The 16947-nt window shown below is 45.0% G+C and overlaps 1 protein-coding gene across 1 annotated transcript; it reads left to right on the forward strand.

Moving 5' to 3' along the window:
• The first annotated feature begins 2611 nt into the window (after positions 1-2611).
• Positions 2612-11202, forward strand: LOC123136325 (U-box domain-containing protein 52). Its single transcript, XM_044555686.1, has 10 exons — positions 2612-3035; positions 3144-3265; positions 5876-5997; positions 6276-6460; positions 6648-6690; positions 8328-8688; positions 8798-8866; positions 8949-9500; positions 9907-10628; positions 10788-11202. The coding sequence occupies exons 1-10, from the start codon at positions 2768-2770 to the stop codon at positions 10792-10794; spliced, it is 2451 nt and encodes an 816-aa protein (XP_044411621.1). The 5' UTR covers positions 2612-2767; the 3' UTR covers positions 10795-11202.
• The last annotated feature ends 5745 nt before the right edge of the window (positions 11203-16947 follow it).

Consider the following 16947-nt stretch of genomic DNA (forward strand, 5'->3'; position numbering starts at 1 on the left):
TGTGCCAAAGATTATTTCTTAGTCAGAGAATTTTACCTTCAACTCAAAAGCAACTGATTGGGTGGGATATAGATATGTCTATAGGTGAACATGCTCCTCAAAATCAATATGTTATCATGGTTAATGCTCAAGAACACAAAAACAATCTATTTATGAGGGATTGGACTTGAATTGATCAATGCCATTTTTGTGGGCATGTAGAGACATTGAAGCATCTTATGTTTTGAATGTAGTATGTCCAAATTTACTTGGAGAGTTTTTATTTTCGCCCTTGACCTAGTTAGTCTTCCCGAGAGTTTGGATGACCTGGTGAGGGACTAGTTAAACCTCTTTCCTCCTTGTTAGTGTAAAGTAGCTCTCCTGGGTGGGACTGCTTTCCCGAGAGTTTGCAAACGATGTTGGAAAAAATGTATAATATATCAAAATTTTCAGCACGAAAATCCGCATCCGATTTTGACAGCCATAGGCCTATTTGCAAATTTTTAGAATCCTCAAATTCTTAAAGGAAAAAAGATATGCTCAAATTTCATTTTTCTGAATTTTGGTTAAATCTAGTCAAACTGTGGTCAAACTACTTATTCAATAAGTATTAGTGTTACTAAATAATTATTCAAGAATATTAGTGTTACTAAATAATTATTTCAGTTTTTTTGAATTTAGGTCAAATCTGGTCAAATTGTGGTCAAACTATGGTCAAACTACTTATTCAAAATGTATTAGTGTTACTAAATAATTAATCAAGAATATTAGTGTTACTAAATAATTATTTCAGTTTCTTTGAATTTTGGTCAAATCTGGTCAAATTGTGGTCAAACAATGGTCAAACTACTTATTCAAGAAATATTAGTGTTACTAAATAATTACTGTTTTTTAGAAAAATAGTTTCAAACTCAAACAGTGAAACGTGTGACTTCATGCTCAAGCTAAACTCCTGAGGGTTAATAGGATTGACATCTTACTATTGTTAGGAAAACAACAAGTGCAGACTTGGAAACGAGGGGGAATAGAACCCCGAAGTTAAGCGTGCTCAGGCTGGAGTAGTGAGAGGAGGGTTGACCGGCCCGGGAAGTTAGATGATTTGAAATGATGAGGGGTGATTAGAGATTAGAGGTTAAATTAAGAAGTGATGCGGGGTGATTAGAGATTAAATTGTAAAATAATTCAGAAATTTGAAAATCGGGATTTTTTTTAAAAAATATATTCAAAACCGGGACTAAAGGTGGAGCTCCAGACAGTGGCCACATGGAGGGCCTTTAGTCCCGGTTCGTACTAGGAGGGGGGGGGGCTTTAGTACCGACCCTTTAGTCCCCGTTCCAGAACCGGGACTAAGGGCCCTCTAGAATCGGGACTAAAGGCCCTCTAGAACCGGGACTAATGGGCCTTTTTCTACTAGTGATGGGTGAATATGACCTAATCACTTTCCACACTTCGGTGAGACTGATCAAAACCACTCAGAAATTCTGAGATGAAATCGATAGGCAACAGAAGGTTGGCAAGTGCTCTTCAGTGAGACCGAAGGGTCATCTCGGTGGGACCGAATTGCTAGGGTTAGGTAGTGGCTACGTCAAGTGTTTCTCGGTGGGCCCAGCTGGATGTGGTTCGGTGGGACCGAGATAGACATTAGAGTTTTGAACATAGAAGGAAGTGAGAGTGTGGCTGAGGGATTTGGAGCAATATCTCTAAACACGTGAGCAAATAGTTCATGATCAAAACCCTATCCCTTTTAATAGTATTGGCTTTCCTATGCACTCAATGTGATATTTGATCACTTAACTAAATATTTAGTCTTGGAGCTTCGCCAATGTTTGCCTTCGCATTTTGAGGGGGTCCACATTCACATCGTATTGCCATACCTAGATTGAACTTTTCTGAAATATTATGCGAGTAGACATTAGTTCAATGATGCATATGTTGTTATGAGTTTATCAAAACCACCCGGGGATTAGTTGCATTTTCAAAGATACTCTGATCTTCTCCTGCTACAACGAAGTCTTATGGGGCGGGACCATAGATCGAGGTAGTTCGTGTCTTTGTAGGTTTGGTGCGCCGAACCTTACGGATTTTAGATTTAAGTCCACACTGATTTATTTATACGTATCTGACTAGTCTTTGTTAGTGTTTTATATATCGTTTTATCAATGCGGTCTATTGTGACTTTGGAGTCATACTTTGACGTTATGTTAAAATTCTTGTGCTTTGATGCCCCCTACTTTCAGGTGGTACCCCGACCCAAGCACTTTGATGCTCATGTCTTTCCCTCTTTATGGATAGGCAACCTAAGAAGGCTTCAGTTAAACTTGTGTAGGTGCATGAGTGATAGTGTCGCTTCTCCAACCTAACTACAGTCTCTTTCGAAAGCCTTGGCAACATTTCGTGTTGCAAAAATTGATACCATAGGGAAGATGATTTTGAAAAATTTCACAGTAATTCTTAGTTTTAGGAGTTATTTTATAATTTTTGGGATTTATGATCGAAATCATTGTACCTTTAGTTTTGACAAGTTTGAATAAACTTACATGTCTTTCTTTTTTCAAGAAAAACATGCCATGCCTGGCCAGACTTGAGTCGAGACCCAACCCCGTGCGGCGTGGAGCGACCCGACCGACGAGGGGAGACGTTCCCCGCCAAGCTCGCGGCGTCTCCTCTCCTCCATTCCCGCGCTTTGATCCCCACCACCACCCCGCCGCGCCATCCTCCATCCCATCCTCCTCGCCGCCGCCGATGCGTTCCCTCCCCCGGTCTCCCCCTCCCCCGCCTCCGCCACACGATGTTGCACACCACTCCGATCTTGACGCAGGCCAAGCGGCACGACGCCGCGGGCAAGAAGGCGGTCGCCCTCACGGCCGCTATGAGGCGCTCGGGGCCCAAGGGGCGCAGCGGAGGGGGCGAGGCGGAGGGGAACGCGGCCGTCGCCGTCGACGGCGACAAGAGCAGCCAGCACGCGCTCAAGTGGGCCGCCGACCACGTCCTCTCCCGCTCCCAGCCCTTCTTCCTGGTCCACGTCCGCCGCAAGAATACCGCCCTCAACCCCGCCGGTACGCTCTCCATTTGGGGCTTCATCTGGCCGGCCGTGCGAACGATGGGATCGATTTTGGTTGTACGGAATTAGCAGATTCTCAAATATGCGATCTACGCGTGTGCAGGCGGGAAGCAGTTCTCCACGGCGCACGTGCAGGAGGATGTCGCGGCTTGTTTTCTGGCCCAGCTGGATCTTCACACCAAAGAGCTGATGCTGCCTTTCCAATGCTTCTGCAGCAGAAGAGGGGTATGCGTTTCTTATTTCATCATCACTTTGTGTCTGGTTACATTCAAAATTGAGTTCAGCAAATTATTGTGCCCCTGTGTTTCAAAAAATCGATATGATTTTTATCGTTTTGCTAAACGAGCTGAATTTCCAGCACAATTGCCATACAAAAATGTAACCATATCAAACTTAGAGCATCTCCAGCCGCGCCCCCAATAGCACCCCCCAGGCGCCTTTTTACGCGCCGGCGCCGGAAAACCCCCCCACTCGCGCCCCCAAGACGCCGAAATCTGCCGGCTTGGCCCGTTTTTGGGCCCGGCGATCGCAGGCCGAACCCAGCGCACTGGGGGGCGATCGGGGGCTCCGGCGCAAGGGGAAGACACGCCTGGGCCACACTGTTAGGCGAAAAGTCAAGCCAATCGACCAGATTCGCCTCCCACCCCCACACGCTCGGCCGCCACCCTGCCGACCCCGGCGCCGCCCACCGCCCACCACCGCTAGATAGGCCATTCCCCGCCTGAAAAGAGAGAAGGTTTCGCCGCGGCAGCCTATCCACCACTGTCCGAGCGATTTTTCCGGCGTTCCGGCCGCGCAGGGCGGTATACCAGCGGGTGTGCGCCCACCACGCCCGCCAGGTTCGGCGATTTGTCTGCTCGGTGATGGACTCGGACAACGAGGAGGCGCTCGCCGCACTGTTGGAGGAGGAAGCCGATGTCGATGTCTAGGAAGAGGAACATCTCATGGTCCTCGCCGCCCTCGCCGGCCTGTTCGCGAGCAATGAAAAGCCGCGGCGAGGTGGCTCGGCGCCGGGGCGGCTGAAAGCAAATAACCGGCATCGTCTGGAACGATACTGCATGCTCTACTCTGACTACTTTGCCGACACTCCACTGCAGGTGACAAAGTATTTCGGCGCCGTTATCGGATAAGCCGAAAGCTTTTCCTCAGGATTGTGAATTCCATCCGGGAGTTCGACAGCTACTTCAAGTGCAAGAAGGATTGCACCGGCAAATTTGGATCACCTCAATCCAGAAGTGCACAACAGCTATGAGGATGCTGGTATACGGAGCTCCCGGTGATTCACTCGACGACTATGGGTGCATGGCCGTGTCCACGACCATTGAGTGTTTCTACATGTTCTACAGGGCAGTGGTGGCAGTGTTTGGACCGCAATACTTGCGAACACCCAATGCGGAAGACACTGCTCGGATCCTAGCACAGAATGCAGCAAGAGGATTTCTTGGGATGCTTGGAAGCATCGACTGCATGCATTGGGAATGGAAGAACTGCCCATTTGCTTGGCAGGGGATGTACAAAGGCGCCAAAGGCGGTTGTAGTGTGGTACTTGAGGCACTGGCCACACAAGACCTCTGGATTTGGCACTCCTTTGGTATGCCAGGAACTCACAATGACATCTGCGTGCTGCAGTGCTCCCTTGTCTTTGCCAAGCTTGTTAAGGTCATTCTCCTCCGGTGAACTTCGAGGTCAATGGGCGGCACTACAACAAGGGTACTACCTAGCTGATGGCATCTATCCGAGATGGTCTACATTTGTGAAGACTATCTCAAACGCTGTGCCAGGAGGCAAGAAGTCCCACTTTGCCAAGGTTCAGGAGGCTTGCAGGAAGTATGTCGAGCGAGCATTTGGTGTGCTCCAATCTCGATTTGTTGTTGTCCAGTATCCTGTTCAGACTTGGTCGAAAGATCAAATGTGGGAGATCATGACTTGCTGTGTCATCTTGCACAACATGATCATTGAGAGCAAGCATGAAGAGCCAGTGTTTGACACTGAACCATACTATAGGCAGGGCCCTCTTTCCCAAGTTGATCACCAGCTACTGGCAACCTGGACTGCCTACCTCAATATGTGTCAGTAGATCCGAGACCCACAGGTGCATCAACAACTGTAGCAAGATCTGGTGGAGCACCTATGGAGGCTCAAGGGCGACGCCTAGCTCGACGTGTGATGAAATATGAGTTTTTATTTGTTGAACTATATAATTTGTATTGAACTATTTGTTGAACTATTTGATTTCTATTGATTTTCTGTGATGAACTATGTGATAAAAAAATTACTTATGTTGAATTCACGCCGTGCGAATATGGGCCGATACGCGCCGATATCGGGCCATTTTTCGCCGAAAGTGGGCCGAAAAGCGGGCATATTTGGGCCAAAAATGGGCCGATATCGGTAACCTGGGGGCGACGGCTGGGTGCCCAACCGCCCCCAGAGCCGATTATACCGGTGGCTCGCCCCCAGGCGGCGATTTTTATGCCTCCTGGGGGGGGGGGGGGGGCAACGGCTGGAGATGCTCTTATTTGCATTTGGACCCACCAAACTAAGTGGTGCACATTCTACCTTTATTTTCAGATTTGTTTGGGAATTTCTCTAGGAACGAGCATGAAAGCTTATTTTAAGCTTTAATAGTAATATAAGAACGACTAGATAAATATCAATATAAAAAAAACCGATACCACAAGTACCAAAATATCGAGTAAATGTTCTTTCTGCATTTGTGGCTGCTCATGAATCCCAGTTAGTGCCACAGTTGTTTGATGTGCAGATAAATCTAGCAATTGGGTGCCATCATAAGTTACTAACTCCCTTTTGGCTGACTTACTTTAATATCCACAGTTGCAATGCAGGGATGTCATTCTTGATGGAACAGATGTGTCAAAAGCTATCGTGGACTTTGTTGTGCAACATAATGTTGACAAGATTGTGCTGGGAGCATCATCTAAGAGTGCATTTACAAGGTGATTTATATACTTCCCGTTCCTAAATGTAAGTCTTTTTAGAGATTGCACTACAAACTACATACGGATGTATATAGACATATTTTAGGGTGTAGATTCACTCATTTTGCTCCGTATGTAGTCCACAGTGGAATATCTAAAAAGACTTATAGTATATAGGAACGGAGGGAGTACATTACAACAACTTCTGTGTATCATTCTCTTATTTGATGATACTCTTTTTTAGAGAAAATCTTGCCGTACTTTGATGAGCTCAATAATTTTCTTAATCATCGCAGAACAATTTGGAAAATGGATGTGGCTACATCTGTTACAAAAAATGCACCAAACTTCTGTTCAGTGTACGTGATTGCAAAAGGAAAGTTGTCTACTTTTAGGCCAGCCACTCATGCAACCGACAATGATACAAGCAAAGAGGATACGAAATCTGATGCACCTGGCAATGGGCCTTTAGCTGTACAAAGTTTGTATTTCACTTGACACTTTTATTCTTATAGATGTACTACTCCCTCCGTCCCAAAATGAGTGTCGCTGATTTAGTACAACTTTGTACTAAACCAGCGACACTTATTTTGGGACGGAGGGATTACAATATTTATCTCTAGTAGGTTATTCTTTGTTTGCTCATGAAGCACACGTGTAATTTGCAGGTGAACCAACACCCAAGTTCCCTGGCGAAGAACCTTCTTACAGGTGAGTCTACATCCCTAACTATCACACATAGGGTGATAGACAGGTCTTCTACAATGCTCTACTTACCTGCCTACCAGAAAGATTATGGTCCATTCTAAGCTGTTGATTGGCTGAGCTTTGTTTACTGGAAACTGTAGGGAGATCATGGCATTAAATTTTGTAGAAAAATATGTACGTACTAGAATATGCACAAAGTTACAACGGTTGAGGATATACAGGGAAGGGTCTCGCGTAAATACTACATGTACAGGCATTCGTGGCTGAGCTTAGTTTTGGTTTAATGAAAATCTTGTAGAATTACGTGCATTAATCGGTTCACCCAAAAGCTCAAGCTGACGAGAAAGGTTTACAATGTAACACTGCCGTCATTTCTGGCTCTCCTGGGCCTAATGTGGACTGAAAGTAGGCTGCGATATTTATTTATTTATTTTCATTTTCTCTAGCTGGGCCTTGACCTCAAGTTTTCTGTGCTTTCATACTATGTAGAATTATGCACGAGACAGTTCACCCCAAAGCTCATGCGATGGAGAATGCTGGACCATATACTTAAACAAATCTAACTATATGGAAACACCAATTACATTCATGAAGTATAAAATACACAATACACTCCTACAACCATACCATTATATGCCAAGCCCTTTTAGGTGGCCATACCATACTAAAAACCATGAGCAAATCTAAAACTTGCGAACTACTCCCTCTGTCCCACAATATAAGAACGTTTTTGACACAAGTGTAGTGTAAAAAACATTCTTATATTATGGGACGGAGGGAGTAGTATTTTTTTGCACAGCATGGTTTAAATAATTCCAAAACAGAATGTATTCAAGCCAATAAGTATGTTAAGTTTTATATATTATAAGCTAACTTGATATTTAATGTATTATAAGCTAACTTGATATTTAATATTTAATACAGTATGGAATTTCCTTTTGGTGCCTTTCCCTTCTAAGTATAGTATGGGATTTCCCCTCAGTCTTTTTCCTCTCTGAGAATATCATGATATTTGAAGTACCAGTAACAAAAACGAAGAACAATGGATTTAACATTCAAAACATTGATGAATATTTCAGCATAGGATATTATGAGAAATCCAGGGTATGTATAATTTGCAACATATGTTATTTCAAATATAATAGAACTTGAACCCCATTATTTTTGGCAATCTAGTCATGCCTCATGATCTAAGTAACTGTACATACTTTGCCAAGTATTAATGCAAATAATTTAAGGATGTCATTGGCTCCAATTAGCTTATTCCCTTCTGTATATTGGAGTGTTTACGTTTGATCATTTCCAAATAATGTTGATGGATCATGTGCAAGGAAAATTTTATCCTTTCGAATGTCGAATTTGACTCTTACCCCCTACAATGCAGCAATGTAAAATATGACCGTAGCCAGTAGATCATAATAAACCCAACCATTCACAACCATTAGTCGAGCTATTTTCTATGCAGCTAAAGTTCATAGCAGATATCTTATTTTTTGTCATATCGGTTAATCTAACTATTTCGAATTTTAATTTTCTCTTCAATGTTGTGAAAATTGTGGATTATCGTTTCTATTTTGTCTTGTATATATATATTTTTTGAGGGGGATAGTTATTTCTTATTCTATTTGATCTCGGGTCAGGCTGATGTCGACACACGCTGCTGCGCACATCGGTACCCATTTTGATGAAGCAGCACAACATGGCAACCTCAAGACACTAGTTCGACAGAAAAGTGCTGATTCACATCTTTCAAAAACATCTTCATGTCCAACTGAATTCATAAGAGTTGTGAATAAACAAGGCAATCATTTGTCTCCAGAATATCCTGAGAATCGTAGAGAAACCTTGTTTTTGCTAAATAAGGACAATGAGCATCCATTCCAGGCTCCACATGAAGAATACTTGGGCATTGATGATAATGCACTTAGTCTTGAATATAATGCCTATGACTCTTTAACCCCAACTGGAGAATGTGCTTCATCAGCTTCGAACTATCAAGCAGTATGATTCGAGCATTTCTACCAGAAGCTTTGTATCCTAATTCTTTATGGCATACGGAACTACTAGGATCGGTTATATACAAGTCTTACCAACACCATGTCATTTGTAGGATGATGTGAAAGCTGATCAGAGGCAATTTCAGAAAAGGAATGGCAATATGCTTCGGAACTACAAAGAGGTACTGGTTATTGTTTACCATTTTGTGTCTTTGGTTCTGATCTTGCACTAGATATGAAGGAAGCATTCTTTTGGGATCGCAGTTACCTCTTGGGACCGAAGATGGGACAGAAAACTTGCATGCGGTTTATGAACGAGAAGATGGTCCTTTACTTGGCAGACAAGGTGCCAAACCGAATTCAGCGGTTCGTGGCCCAAAGCAAAAGCTCTTGACACTTGAAACTTTATCTTCCGACCCTCAGCATAGAGAAAGAATCACAGAGGAATTTATGGATCACAGTGCCCAGAAACAAGTTAACCCAATGTTGCGACGCTTGCCTCCAAAATTTTTCTCACCTCGAAATGATATATATGGATCTGCTCCAGAGGAGAAACATAAACTTGAACTGAACAGCAAACCCTTGCCAAGGCCAATTGAGACTAAAAGAATACTAGAGTGTCTCCCTACTAGATTAGAGTGCACATTGTATAATCCAAAGGAAATCGCGAAGGCGACCAATAATTTCTCAGAAGACCTGAAGGTTGGGGAAGGAGGTTATGGACCAGTCTATAAAGCTACACTTAATAATGCCCCTGTTGCCATCAAGATTCTCCACTCCAATGTAACTCAAGGCCTGAAACAGTTTCAACAGGAGGTATGTTCATAGCTGATTTTGCTTGACAAAACTGTCTTTTGGCACTACAATTTCTCTTTTCCAAACTAAAAGAGAAATGTTGTCAGGATATGTATTGGCATTAGGGCTGGTTTGGAAGATAATTATTTCCAGGCAAAGTTCAATACCAAAATTTTACCGGGAAATATCATTCTTCCGAACTAGCCCCTTACAATGTTTAACAAAAAAAAACGTAGCATCCACAGTTTCCACACGTCAACTTAGTCAATTTTCTCACTACAAATAGCCAGATACTGAAGTCAAAGGCAACATTATTCGGAGGAGCTAACATTTAGTTGTATGATAATGCGGTGTTTTTTTTAAACATTAGAAAATGAAAGGATTTCACTTTTTCAGTAATGTAATTGATAAGTTTTGTTATCATCAGATTGATCTGCTGAACAACCTTCGGCATCCCAACATGGTACAACTAGTGGGTGCTTGTCCCGAGTATGGTTGCCTAATATACGAGTACATGCCGAATGGTAGCCTCGAGGACCGGCTCTATTGTCGTTCAAACACTCCGCCACTGCCATGGCAGCTCCGTTTCAAGATTGCAATGGAGTTAGCCACTGGCCTGCTCTACCTACACAAAATGAAGCCTGAAGCCTTTGTTCACCGAGACCTCAAGCCTGGGAACATCCTCCTTGGTGAAGATTTCATCTGCAAGATCGCCGATGTTGGTCTCGCCCGCATCATCCCCCGATCGATGGATGACACAAAGACGCAGTACCGGATGACCGACGCAGCGGGGACCTTTTGCTACATTGATCCTGAGTACCAGAAGACGGGACTGGTCAGCACAAAATCTGATGTGTATGCGCTCGGCATTATCTATCTTCAGATGATCACCGCAAAGGATGCCATGGGGCTCGCCTACGCTGTATCTGACGCACTGGAAGAAGGGACCTTTGAGGAGCTCTTGGATAGCAGAGTGAATGGCTGGCCGGTGGAGGAGGCGAAGAGGTTTGCCGAGCTTGCACTGAAATGCTGCGAGCTGCGGCATAGAGACCGCCCCGATCTGGAATCTGTTGTGCTGCCTGAGCTAGTCCGTCTGCATGCACTAAGTGTGCCATCTGAACTCCCCATCAGTGTACAGCCAGTGACAAGGTAAAATAATTGACCAGTCGGTCGCCCTTTGGTGTCTCCATTGGCTTATGAACAATGTTTCGGTTTTTCAATTTGGCGATGGGAACACCAAAATTGTAACAAAGGAATTAGGATATCTTACACCTAGGCTTTTAACTTTTTTTTCTACTATGAATGCAGGATTTGATTTTGGTTGATGGCTTGTCTGAGATCTTACCGAAGGGAGTGCGAAGGCAGGATCATTTTCAGCATAGCAATATGAGGACCAGGAGTAGGGCGTGTCAGCTGTCGCACCGGAACCTGCAGCTGTTCCAACTTCGATGTAGATACTGCACTAGCCCAGCAAAAAATTCAGATTGTTGTAGTTCTTTCTCCGGAAATGTTTAAATCAACAAACCTGTACATTTAACATACAATTTTGTAGCTCACATCTGCTAGTACAGAAGAACTCACACTTTCATGACCTGGATCAATCACATGCTACTTTCCTGTCATCCAGGGCCGAGGACTTTGATCCGGACTGGGAATTATGTAAACAGACTCGGAGAGAGATTTGCTGTAAGGACATATTTCTGACAAAGATTACTGTAAATAACAAGGGATCACATAAACAACGAAAATGTTTCATAATAGAAGACTCGGTCGCACCTAATTGTGCATTTCTTATCCACAATTTTTTGACGGAAAGCTACTCGGCCATTTTAGTGATTAACAACGACAGTTACATCGTTCAGAAGAAAGGGCAAAGAGGAAACTAGGGGGCTCATCGACCCAAGTACAAGCTTCAGGAAGTAGAGAAACAGACCTAGCTACCTCAGTGCCACCGAATTGGCTTCCCTTGGGCAGTGTTCAAATCTAGCTTTGTCAAATCCACTAGTTGTTACTCCCTCCATTCTTTTTTATAAGACATTTTAGCCAGTCCACTTTGAACTGTTTTGGGCGTGTCTGAAATGTGTAAAACATCTTATAAAAGGGAACAGAAGAAGTAGTACATGGCAGTCATGAAAAATATCAGGTAGAGCTTGCTGTTGCTGATACACCACCATCACATAAAGTTTGGATAACACTCTCGCAATCAGATTGCAGTATGATCATATGGCTCCCATCTCTTGAGCCAAGAATAACTCATCTATAACTGCATATGCTTCAGCGGTAAGCACGTCCAGAGCATTTTCAATGCTGAAGGTCCTTGCAGCGGCAAAGCTACCAGTTATGTCTCATAATCACTCCGGTAGCGCCCTCCTCGGTCTCCGTATTTCAAAGCAACATCAACATTGAATATACACATTCCTTCAGAGCATCTCCAACAGATGATGTCCGTTTAGGCCACTTTGTATATGTGAACAGTGTTGCAAATGTTTTTGGGCAGGCCTAAGTTAATTTTGCCTCCCGCTGCTGCATATTTGCAACACGGCTACGATTGTTGTAAAAACGCAGGACCATATGAAAAAGGCCGTTTAGGCCACTTTGTGCCAAAAACATTGCTCCAACAAACCATGCAAAAAACGCAACCATGATGGAAAAAAGGTCGTTTAGGGCACCCTTTACATCACCTGTTGGAGCAACAACCACCGTGGTGATGTAAAAACTTCTATCTCCTATCCTATATCGGTTTTTACATCACCAACTTGTTCAACACCTGTTGGAGAAGCTATGAGGATCGGGCAAACCCACCGATGACAAGGTCGATCCGGGGATTTCTTTCGGCTCCTCCCATCCTTTAGTTCAAAACCATGCCGCTTGAGAATGTTCTCCTTGTGCCAGTTGACGTAGCAGCTCCAATAGACATAGCAGCTCTAGGGACAGTTTGAGAATGTTCTCCTTGTGCCAGTTGACGCTGCTCCCACCAAATAAACCATGCCGCTTGACATTGCATTTGATCCCTAGGACGCCCAACTTATTTATCATCTGTGTAGAGTATCTCATTATGGTTGCCCTACCAGACAAGGAAGCGGCAATCTAGAATTAAACAGCCTCAGCGCGTCCCACCTCAAGTGTCTGTCCTCCCATTTCGGCTTCCCACATAATCCTGCAAATCTCCATGACTAGCTGCTACCATCCACCATGTCAATGTTTTTTCTCCGAAAAGGAGGATACCCCCAGCCTCCGCATGAGGATGATCGTCCGATTGCTTTAAGATTAGTAAAATTGATTAGTCATAGGCTTTTGATTACTGTAGGCCGGGGTCCATTCATGCATGTTTTTTTCAGCTTTTGCGAGAGTTTCATACGCCATCCACCCCACCTGCCATGCTAGTTTAATTTCATCTTTTAATTTTAATCTACTGTATTTTGAACCAAAAGTCATAAATTATCTTTCTTTTGCATATATCCTGTTCGTCGCGACGAGAACTTTCGAACAAGACTAATCTTGAATACATTTCGACAACACTTTCCATTTAAAAAAATCATTTTCAAATATTGAAACTCGATAGTCATACCATTAAGTTTTGCCAAGTTTCATCAAGTTTTACCAAGTTTCGTATGTTTTTAGGGTTTTAGTGTTCTAAGCTTAGGGCCTTAGGTTTAAGGTTTACAGTTTAGGGTTTAAGTTTTAGTTTTTGAAACCTGTTAAAATTATCATCATTCCTATCAAATTTTAGTAGTTAAAACTTGCCCCGCTGTCTAATTTGCGTCGCGATCCGCAAAGTCCTTGGATTCCGCATGAGGGCACATCAAATTTTAAATTTTAGTTTGTGCAACTTGCATTTTTTTTAATTCGCCTGCACCAAGTTTTAGCACTTAAAACTTAACAAAGTTTTTAAAACTCGTCAAAACGTATTTAAAATGGATCTTATTTAAAAGCCCTCGTCACAAGAAATATGAATATGAAAACCAAATATAATTTTGATGTTTGGTTCAAAAGATATAATTGATTCAAATTCGAAAGTCAAAATAAAAAATCATGAGATGTGGGATGGGCGAAGCTGCCAAAATCTGCTCACATGGACCCATATAAGATAATTAGGTACTAAAACACATGCAAAGACCAAACCAATTTCTGAATTGCTAAGCAATCGAACGGCCAGAAATCTGCGCGCTGCCACACCAACGTGCCACAAATCGTCTTCCTGCAGTTCACGTGAGTTTCAGACTAATATTTTCATAGATCCCGGCGGCACTCCTCTAGAGCTCGCTAATATCGTATTTTCATCGTCAACGATGACATCCTCACACTCCATCCTCCTTCTTTGCCTGCTGTTTCTGGGGCGCAGACACATGGGCATCAGGTAACTTGGGTTAGCTACTATCCTCAAGGCGATAAGGCTAACTCCAAAGCGACGACTCAAACATACGTGGATTTTATCCGTTTTGTTCATTTGGATCGGCTAGACGAACACAAACTGTTCGTTTTTTACTAGCCGGCCCATAGGGTCAGCCCGACCGGGAACGACACATTTCACGGATGGGCATTTTTTTTAAATGAAAACAATAAAAATAGCCAGCAGAAGTCCAGTTTACATCAATTAAAACTTAAAATGTTAAATAGAAACATTAAACATAAAAGCAGGCAGCAGAGGGCGAGGATCTAGGCATTGGTGTTGGCATCGTCCTCCTCCTCAGTCAGGTCGACATACACCGATAATATATATTAGAGCACATGCATCCAGGCCCTCTCTATCTAGCCATCCATTTCCTGCTTTAAGATTCGTGCAAATACATTTCTCTTTTTTGTTTCTCCCACATAGAATGTATCTTGAAGTTCAAACCTATGCAGCGTGGCAAAGCTTTCTGAGTAGAATCTAGGATAAATCGTTCAGATTTTTTTGTCAAACATAAATATACAAAATACGTTTTGTTTGATTAAAAAATATATTTTTAGTATTTATGTCGGACAAAAAATTCTAAAAGATTTATCCTAGATTCTAGTTAGAAAGCTTTGCCATCCTGCATAGGTTTGAACTTCAAGATATGTTCTATGTGGGAGAAGCAAAAGAAAAGAAAATTTAATATAGAAACTTAGTTGTGTCGCACGGATCTTAAAGCGGTATTGGAGAGTTAGGATAGCAGGGCCTGGGTGCAAGTGCTCTAAAAATCCACGTCCCGACATACACCGACACCTCCATCCACGAGAAAGTCGTCTGGAAGGCTGCCAGCGCTGCCAACTGCTAGACCGGCTGCTGCACCTCCTGCTACGTTGCTTGCCGCTCGGCCTCCATCTTGCAGTCGGCCGCCAACGCGTGCGTCTCAGCCTCGTAGAGGTGCCGCTCCTCCTTCTTGGCCGTACCCAGCCAAACGGGTGTGTGTGCATGACACGTAGATGGGCACGGTGCTCGTCGATGAAATGAAGCGCTCCTCCTCCACCGCAGGCTCCGGCGTGGGCGGTGCTGGTGGCGGCGATGATGGGGGCATGTTGTCATCTACGTCGGTAGCAGATTCGGCCAGTGCCTGCGCATGGCCAGGCCACCTAGCCATCTCCTCGCGCTCCAACTCCCCAAATGGCTGCTGCACCTCCTGGTCCTCCTCCTTCACCACCACCGGTGACGGTGGAGCGCGGGCTGCACCCTCGAATCTCGACGGGCAGCGCACGTCGTGCTTGGTGGCGAACTGATGGGGAACGTAGCGCAATTTCAGAAAAATTTCCTACACTCACGCAAGATCTATCTAGGAGATGCATATCAACAAGGGGGAGAGAGTGTGTCTACGTACCCTCGTAGACCGTAAGCGGAAGCGTTTGACAACACGGTTGATGTACTCAAACTTCTTCTAGCTCCGATCGATCAAGTACCGAACGTACGACACCTCTGGGTTCTGCACACATTCAGCTCGGTGATGTCCCTCGCCTTCTTGATCCAGCAAGGTGTCGAGGTAGTAGACGAGTTCTATCAGCATGAAGGAGTGGTGACGATGATGGTGAAGTGATCCGCGCAGGGCTTCGCCAAAGCACCGCGAGAATATGACCGAGGGTGTAAACTTTGGAGGAGACACCGCACACGGCTAACAATTGATGTTATGTGTTCTAGGCGCCACCCTCCCCACATATATATAGGTGGGAGGGGAGGAGAGGAAGCCAGGGGCACCCCAAGCAGGATCCGAATCCTACTTGGAGTTTCCCCAAGTGGTGCCCCCCCCCTTTCCTTTTTCCACCGGAGAAGAAAGGAAGGGGGAAGAAGAGAAGGAGGGGGGGGGGCGAACCCCCTCTTCTCCTTCTCCTATTCGGCCACCTGCCATAGGGGGGCACGCCACCCCTTGTGGGCTGGTGTGCTCCCCTCTTATGGCCCATACAGCCCATATATCCCCCCGGAGGTTTCGGTAACCCCCCTGGTACTCCGATAAATATACGATACATTCCGGAACACTTCCGGTGTCCGAATACTATCGTACTATATATCAATCTTTACCTCTCGACCATTTCGAGACTCCTCGTCATGTCCGTGATCTCATCTGGGACTTCGAACAACATTCGGTCACCAAATCACATAACTCATATAATACTAAATCGTCATCGAACGTTAAGCGTGCGGACCCTACAGGTTCAAGAACTATGTAGACATGACCGAGACACTTCTCCGGTCAATAACCAATAGTGGAACATGGGTGCTCATATTGGCTCCCACATATTTTATGAAAATCTTTATCGACCGAACCGTTATGACAACATACGTTATTCCCTTTTGTTGGGGTACGTTGCATAAAATAAAAAAATTCCTACGTTCACCAAGATCAATCTATGAGTTCATCTAGCAATGAGAGAGGGGAGTGCATCTACATACCCTTGTAGATCGCGAGAGGAAGCGTTAAAGAGAAAGGGGTTGAGGGAGTCGTACTCGTCGTGATCCAAATCACCGGAGATCCTAGCGCCGAACGGAAAGGCACCTCTGCGTTCAACACATGTACGGTCAGCGTGACGTCTCCTCCTTCTTGATCCAGCAAGGGGGAAGGAGAGGTTGATTAAGATCCAGCAGCACGACGGCGTGGTGGTGGATGCAGCAGGGTTCCGGCAGGGCTTCGCCAAGCGACTACGGGAGGAGGAGGTGTAGCAAGGGGGGAGGGAGGCGCCAGATGTCAGGGTGCGGCTGCCCTCCCACCCCCCTCTTTATATAGGGACCCCGGGGGGGGGGGGGCGGCCCTGGAGATGGGATCTCCCAGGGGGGTGGCGGCCAAGGGGGGTGGAGTGCCCCCCAAGGCAAGTGGAGGCGCCCCCTCCCCTAGGGTTCCCAACCCTAGGCGCAGAGGGGGGGCCCAGGGGGGGCGCACCAGCCCACCAGCGGCTGGTTCCCCTCCCACTTCAGCCCATGGGGCCCTCCGGGATGGGTGGCCCCACCCGGTGGACCCCCGGGACCCTTCCGGTGGTCCCGGTACAATACCGGTAACCCCCGAAACTTTCCCGATGGCCGAAA

The sequence above is a fragment of the Triticum aestivum genome, chromosome 6B, assembly GCF_018294505.1.
Source record: "Triticum aestivum cultivar Chinese Spring chromosome 6B, IWGSC CS RefSeq v2.1, whole genome shotgun sequence".
NCBI classification, from domain to species: domain Eukaryota; kingdom Viridiplantae; phylum Streptophyta; class Magnoliopsida; order Poales; family Poaceae; genus Triticum; species Triticum aestivum.